General features: G+C 41.1%; 1 protein-coding gene across 1 annotated transcript in view; it reads left to right on the plus strand.

The window, feature by feature from the left end:
- The window catches only part of KIF13A (kinesin family member 13A), a gene marked incomplete at its 5' end in the record, with an annotated part of 56,230 nt that overhangs the window by 1,168 nt on the left and 46,944 nt on the right, over positions 1 to 8,118 (plus strand). The window contains 4 exons of the mRNA XM_010134810.1: positions 149 to 209; positions 6,174 to 6,266; positions 6,735 to 6,915; positions 7,720 to 7,807. Of these exons, the coding sequence (XP_010133112.1) occupies positions 149 to 209; positions 6,174 to 6,266; positions 6,735 to 6,915; positions 7,720 to 7,807 (423 nt within the window). The remainder of the gene's footprint in view (positions 1 to 148; positions 210 to 6,173; positions 6,267 to 6,734; positions 6,916 to 7,719; positions 7,808 to 8,118) is intronic.

Below are 8,118 nucleotides of genomic sequence, written 5' to 3' on the forward strand. Positions count from 1 at the left end.
CCGGCTGCTGAAGCATGGTTACAGCTCTGATTTAGGATCCGTAGGAGCAGTAGAGCCTAACTGCAATTAAACAGTCCTGGATTTGTACTGCTTTAAGAGAAATGTCTGGTAGCCACAGTTCCTAATGTGTCTTTTACGTGCTTTACAGGTGTTTGCCTTTGATCACTGCTTCTGGTCCATGGATGAATCGAACACCACAAAATATGCAGGTAAACAATTTTTCATGTATTTGATGGTGTAAGTATCACTTAAAAATAAATTTCAGTTCTGCATCAGAAATTACTTCTGGCTAAAGCTGAACATGTGTGTTTTGAGTGTTTGGCATTCCTGAGCATGAGAGGAATAAAGTGTGTTCTCCTCACACGGTCTGGTCGCTTCAGGTCTTTCCAGTCACGCATAGTCTGATCATTCGGATCCCTAAGGTTGTTGAGGGTTCAGCTTTGTGACTCTTTCCTCCCAAAAGCTGGATAGCCCAGGCAAGACTAATCGCAGCAATTAGTTTTCTCATCACTGGATTTGTTTATTACCATGTTGATACTTCCTAAGAGGACTCGTTTTCATAGAGACAGCTCTGAACACTGGGATTTCAAGGCTGTGGTCCATGTGCCTCCAGTACGCAGGTGGGAGCTGCCCAAGTTGGATGCACCCCGGTGCTAACCCACTGATGGAGAAACCAGAGGAACACCCTTAACCATTTAAACTTGTTTCTGTCTTGGCTTAACCCCTTTCCAGGTGAATTCAGTGGTGTTCTTGGCCTATTTATATTTCTTTTGAGCCAAAACTGGACTTCTCTAGCCTATTTCAGAATTTGCCACTGAATTTGTCTTCTCTGAGAGCTGGAGTTTTATTATCTGTGTGCGGATAAACCTCTTGTTGGACTGGACTCTAGAAAGCTGTTGCTTGCAACTCTTGGATTTTCATACTGGCCAGAAAGCTATACGGTGGTTTCTTTGGCCAATTCCAGATAATGTACCTGCTGAGGGGAAAAAAAGAAAACCAAACCAAAACTATTTTCCTTGGGCTTTTTTTTTTTTCCCCAAAATAGAAGAATGTGAGCTTCAAGACTGGCATATTAAAAACAATTTTTTCACTGTTTTTTTTATGGTCTTGAAATTAACTTGTGACTTCCAGCTTTGGCAGAATGTCAAAAGTGTTTAAAAAAAAAAAAAAAAAAGACTTAAAGCTGTTTCAGGCCTAAGTTACTGGGTTGTTGGTTTTATTTTTCAGTTTGCTGATTGATCTACAATACTACCAGTGCTTATTATAACATTTGCACGAGATCTGTGCTTGGATAAAAACTCATCGCGTGGGTTATTGGTCACAATTCTCAGGCTGTGGGGGAGCTCGGCTGGCCCTGAAATGGGATTAGCCGTCGCTTTCTCTTACACTAAACCTATTCAGGGCGATACCTTCAACTTTTTTAGCTGAACATAAGGCTTACTTAGTACATACTAACTTGCTGAACTCGTCATCAGGAGTACAAGTTCTCTTCTGGAAATGGGGGGATTGTTGCTGTCGGTATCAGGGGTTTTTTCCATTTTTTTTTTCCAGTGAAGTGGAAATCGAGTTCAATATCACTAACAGGAATAGTGGAGATAACCTTCATGTGACGAAAGCCATCTAGATGGCATCTTTGCAGCTGCCCTTGCAGGACTGTATCTCTCATAAAGACAGCAGGGAGCCTGAAGCACAGACGAGGAGCAAGATCTTCACCAGACCTTTGTGGAAGTGACACTTTGGTTTCAGATACTGCAAGAGAGGGAGGCTCTTTAACAACTTGTTATCCTGTCTTAGAGATTGCAAGATGCAGAACCCCCTCTGCACAGCTCCTGAGGCTGAAAATGAAGTGTTAAAGTGGGTGGGTTTTTTGGTGCTTGGTTTGGTTTGGAAAAGGAATTGAGCTTTGCCTGACAGGCTATAGGAGAGGTTTTAAGAGGAAGCAAAATAGCTTTTTACTACCATTTGTTTCTTGACTTGGATGGTTCGAGAGTCAGCTCATGGATAAGGACACACCTGCTTGCCTTGAAAAGCTTGCTGAGAGAAATAACAGCTCAGCGTTTTGGTGACGGGGAGGACATTGAGAAATTCTCAGAGTCGGGAACAAAGAATTCTTTCTGCAAGCCTAGACAACAGTAAGAGCCTATTGAAGTCTGCAATTAAGTGGATTTTTGAAAGGAAGGACAGAAACCCTTCAGTTTGGGAAGGATTCAAGAGATGTTCTAACTAACTACCATAGCACTTCGGCAGGTCTGTTCCAGGGACCCCACGCTGTATCGAGTCCATGAATTTTTCTTAAACTCCCAAAGCTGCATCACGATTGGGCTGAAATCTCAGTGCTTTTTCTGCAGGCTGCGTTGTCCTGAAAGGCCAAACGCCTGACTGCGAGCTAAGCTCTGATCTTGGAGGAGGTAGGAACGCTGAGTACCGCTCTTGCAGCAGCTGTTTTAAAATGCAGTGGGCTTAAAGAACTGTGCGCTCCTGCCCTCCCAAGAGGTTGTAAGCTGTAGGTTTTGAGCAAACTCAAGTGTCTGCTTGTTTGTAGTTATGCCTAACGTTTAAGCTGTTACGTGAGAGAAACTGATCCCTTTCTTACTGTTCCCTTGACTTTTTTTAAGAGGAGACTTTACGTAGTTCATAGTCACACAGCTGACACCATTTTGGAGGAAACTTAGTTGTCCAGTGCTTTTAGGTTCCTTTTAAGCTTTCTTTCCATTTTAGAGAGGTGCTTTTAAAACTATTATCTAGTAGAGCTTTTAGTAATTCAGACCTCCACATACCAAGTTTCACTTGAGCTACTACGTGATGGAACCAACTGCAATTCGTTGCTGTCGGGATTTGTGTATTAAAGTGTTCTAGGTTAGAGATTAAGCCATGAAGAGATGTGGTTTTTCAGTGCGGTACAGAACAAGTCGTTACTTGGTTCTCGCTGGTTTTGCTGTGTAAGGGAGAGGGTTTGGGGAATGGCAGTGATGTGTCACAGCAGTGCAGTCCTGACCTGGCTGAGTGAGTCCGTGCTGATAGCGGGCAATTACCCCTATTTCAGATCGACTGGTCATTGTGAACTAGAAATACCTCAGAACGAGGCACTGATACTGGTTTTTGTTACGGTACATCTTGAACGTGTGTTGACACTAAATGACAGTAAACTGTCAACGGCCTTTTTAAGAGGGAGTTTTGTTGGAGAGGATGTGGATGTTTTTCCTCCCCTCGCTTTTCTTCCCTCTCTTCTCTGCCGTCAGCTGTCTGTCACCAGTCTAGTGAACTGGAGAGTGTTTAAAACTTTGTTTGTAAATAGCTTGATTTTGCAGACTGTAGGAGTAGGTCCTAGGGTTCCTCTGCAGCGTGGAGGTTTCCCTAAAACACTGTCAAATCAGATGTCCCCATCAGGGCTTCAGAAACTGTAAGGGGGTGATTTGGAGGAAGAGAAGGGGAAAGAGCAGAGATACAGGAGAGAATACTTAAATATCTCGTTCTGAAAATGATGTGTGTTGGGTTCTTGCATGTCAGGGTTCGTATTTATCTTTCTATTTTCAGGGACTGTTTATTCTCTTACCTATTTCCAAATTTAAATGTTCCAGTAATTTATGCTGCTCTGAGATTCAAATTCAGGTTTTCACATGCAGCTCTGCGGGTAGATGATGTGAAGCTTTTATTTTAGAATTGTTAATAATTTAATAGCCACTATTAACATGTGCACTGGCATACTGTGTGACCTTTACTTTGTTTTGTGTTTTTCCTATTGAAATACTCAGCCATTTCAGTAGGTAGAGAACATACGAAAGAACTTTTTAGCTTCAAAGTGCCATACTAAACACCCTTGATGCATGCTAATAACCCAAGCGTGGGGTTTGTTAGTTCCAGAGTATATGTAGGTTAAAAAAGTAAATCTGAGAGGAGGATGGGTCTCGTTTAGCTTTCAGGTAAGTCACAGATACCATTTCGAATGCTGAAATCTTCATTATCTTTATAGTTATTGCTAAAAAAAAAAGAAGCATTTATTGTCTCGTTTTATATGTTCATGGAAGAATGTCAAGAGTGTGTCAGAGAGCTGAACATGGGAGAATACTCAGTCCTGAGAGCAGGTGGAAAGACTCTTGGGACGTTCTCCTGCTGGAAGTGGCCTTCTGAGAGATCGAGAGTTAGTAATTTGATCTTTCTTACATTTTTTTCTTCCCTGCTGTTGGCATCTGGCTTACAGATGTGCTCGTCAAAATGCCCAGATAAGGTCTTGAAGCTGTGAAGACAGTTACAGTGCCCGGTGAAAGTGCAGAAGGTTTCCGTGTCGTGTTGATGTTGCTTTCCAGTCTGTGTGCAGAACTGAGTAGAATCAAGTTAAAACCCCCGCTTACCTCTTCACACACTCGGTATCTGTGGGAGAAGAGTCCTGTGAATGAGCTGAAGTGTTAACTGCAGGCAGTACAGGTTATTTAGCGAAACGCAAACGCAGTAGCAAATGGATAAAATACCCTTATTCAAAGATTCATGTCTTGTGTGTGCAATTAGAACAGGTCTTATTTTGTCCCATGGTAATTGCAGTGGGTACTATAAAGATCACTCTTTAGAGACCCATTTGTCTGTGCTGGTATCTCTAAGCTCTTAGGAACTGAAATGAAAATACCATTTCAGAATTGCATATCGGTGTCTGAGTGACTTTGTTTGTGTTGACTGTTTGAAAACTAAATTTCTTCTGGAAAAAAAAACAACCCAACTTTCCCCGTGAGATACAAACTGGATTCCTTCCCTTTTTTTTGTAGCAGTAGGGGATTCTCTAGGTCATCTTATGATTATCGTGACCGTGCACAGTTTTATAACATTTTGGTGTCTGCTTTTTCTCTTGGGAAACATGGAGGAGGCTACTAGTTTATTACTGGTCAGAAGTGGGTAATAATTTTTTTTTTCCTCTCTGACAAATGGTTTTATTCTCCACTCAGAATCATTGTGGACTACATATGCTTTTTCCCTCTTAAAAATTATACTCAGCCACAGTCTTTGCTTGGTTTTGCATTCTTGCTCAGCAGGATGATAAGTGGCTCTCTGCCTCTGATAACCTATTTGCTGACTTCAGAAACAGGCCCTCAGGAGCTGGCTGGAAAGCAAATCTTAGTGTATTGTTGCATTCTTATTAACATCTTCACAAGACTATTTTCTTCGTTCGTTCTTCAGTAGTTTAACATTCTCTGTAGCTATTTCTAGGTTGTTGAACAGAGCTCATGGGTATTACAAAATAAGCAAATGATCCCGAGTTGAATGAGGAGTGAGTGAATGTGCATGGAGAGGGAGATGGAGTTATTTCAGAGTACAACAGCTTCTCCTCTCGTTTTAATGCCCGTTTTCAGCGTTACTGAACTGCGTTAATCCAAGAAGTGACACGTTGGAATTTAGAAATTCTGTTGGAAAGATGCACAAAGACCATTCGATGCACTGTTTTTTCCTTTATAGCCGAAGAGAAATAAGGTTAAAGGAAAATAAAAGTAAATTTTTAGTCCTGTTTACATGCCTGTAAATCATTCCAGAGGTTGTTCTACAGGAATTTTCTGGGCTACCAATTACTCAAGGACCATGGAGTGTAAATATTTATGCATTACCTCAGAATATGTAGCTAGATTCTCTTTCTTTTGTGCCAGTATATTCCATCTTGAGAACTATGGAAGTCACTACTGCATTCACTGTACAGAATAGTTTCTCGTAACTGGCAACTGCTGAAACTTAACTCACCAAAGTGAGAGATGCAGCTGATCGCAGCTGTTCAGAGCATTGCCAGGCAGTGAAAGGAAGTTTAAAACCAAACCCCAGGAGGTGGATAAGTACCGTCCTTAGCTGAGCACTGCTTGGTTGGGGCGCACACGCCGCTGGTGTGGTTCTCCAGTCAGAAAGAGCAGACAGCCCGTGTAGACATCTATGTTATTTCCTGAGCATTCAGCTTATATACCATCTTTCAAAGAGCTGCTCCCTTCAGCAGAGAATCAGTGATGTATTCAAACACAGAGGTAGCTGTTCGCACTGGTTTCGGGCAGCGTTTCTGAACTCGTCACTCAGTCGCACGTGAGATCGTTTGTTTGTTCATCAATGCACACAATTGTAAAAATGACTTTGCAAACTTTTTCCGCCTTGTTTTTGGTAAATTTTAGTCTATTATTCAGTTTAAAATAAACCGAAATGTAATTATTTTCTAGGTCAAGAAGTGGTGTTCAAGTGCCTTGGAGAAGGAATTCTTGAAAAGGCCTTTCAGGGATATAACGCTTGTATTTTTGCCTATGGACAGACAGGTGAGTCTCCTGAGCTAAAGGGGAAGAACGCTCTTTGTGCACGTGGAAGTGGGAGTGGGAAGAGCTACACGTAGATATTAAGCTAGATAATGTTAAAAAATAGTATTTTGAAATATCATCACGTTGAGTGTCAAACAGCACAGCCAGTGACTAGAACTGAAGTTCTTAAAGCAGCTCTGTAAACGTGTGTAGCTGGTGGGGCCACTTTCAAAGCCCGAAAGGAGTAGTTCATACTGAAGGCTCTTCCGTCTTTTGATGTTTGAGTGTGTCCAGAGGGGTCCCAAGTAATGGCCCTGCTGAAAGAAACCTGTGAGATGATTTCCCTTTGTGTTCATCTGTCTGGAAGAGCATGTCGTGGTGTTCTGATACTGCTTCTGGAGGAATAAAGAAAATTAAAACGTGCTTCATGAACAAGTGGGTAGCTCAGAAACTACATTCTAAAGCATTTTCTTCTCGTTTTTTCTTCAGGTTCGGGAAAATCCTTTTCAATGATGGGCAATGCAGAGCAGCTGGGTCTGATCCCACGGCTCTGTTGTGCTTTATTTCAGAGAATCTCTGTGGAAGAAAATGAGTCTCATAGTTTTAAAGTTGAAGTGTCCTATATGGAAATCTACAATGAGAAAGTCAGAGATCTTCTTGACCCAAAAGGGTGAGTAGGTTCACTGTTCCCCACGGCCTGTCTTTATTTTTGTCTGAAAGAATAAAAATAGAAATCACTTTTGGAGGTCCTTAAGAAGGCTTCTACCAGAATGTGCGTTTACACGACTTCTTTCGAAAGGGTTAGACACCAAACACCATTAAGAAGAGGGTATCTGGGTAAAAATTGTATGTGAAGTTGTAACTGGCATCAGTTTTAAATATTAGGATCAGTTTTAAATATTAGGATACCATCATAACAATGGAAACAGATAGTGTATGAAGTATAACACCCAAAAGCAAAAGTGTGGACAAGTAAATTCTGGGGTATTTTTGCCATATGATGCAGACTGTGTTCAGGTAAGAATTTTTGTCGACTAGAAGGAGGAAATAAACTAGAAGGTAGATTTGAGACTTACTTAATATATATGTCAATAAATTGTGGAAAACTCAAGAAGAATTGAAGCTATAGCAAACTGCTGGGGGAAAGGGGGAGGATTCTTGGTCTCCCTTTTTTGTCAGCATTCTTTCTGGCAAATAAGGTATTTCAGGTTTCGTTCCAGCCACAAATATGAGGGAGGGAGGGAGGATGCATTGAATGTAATTCATGTACGTGGATTTAAAACCTGTTGGATTAATTTGAGTCTTTGTTGTTAATTTGAGTTTAAAACAATTCCGGAAGACTTTTATCCTCCCGTTCCAATTAAAAGACATAAATTGACTTCTGCTATATAGAATAATTGAAATCATGTAACTGTTGTTTTTTCAGTGAAGTTCATGCTAGTGGATTGTGCATAAAATCAACTTTATTCCACAGGAGCCGGCAGTCCCTTAAGGTTCGAGAGCACAAGGTGTTGGGACCATATGTCGATGGCCTGTCTCAGCTGGCTGTTACAAACTTTGAGGTAAATCTAAACCAATGACAAGTTTATTTTATAAGTAACTCCTATGTACGTAAGCAATAGGAATCTTGCAAGAGGTAACTAGTGTCTACCCAGACATTTTGGTTCTTGGATGTTCACGGTCTCTGCAATTGCAGAGGTCTTCTCTAATGCTTCAGGAGAATTTATTTCATGTAAAAGCATCCTATTTACCTCTTTGGTTAAAAATACGGTGGTGGCATCCCTTTGTTTTTTGGTTTTCAATGAATGCGGTGTACACCAAGAACACGGTTTCCTTGTCAGAGGAAATCCGAGGCTTCCAAAATAAGAAGATT

This window comes from Buceros rhinoceros, unplaced genomic scaffold (genome assembly GCF_000710305.1).
Source record: "Buceros rhinoceros silvestris isolate BGI_N320 unplaced genomic scaffold, ASM71030v1 scaffold35984, whole genome shotgun sequence".
Taxonomy (NCBI): domain Eukaryota; kingdom Metazoa; phylum Chordata; class Aves; order Bucerotiformes; family Bucerotidae; genus Buceros; species Buceros rhinoceros.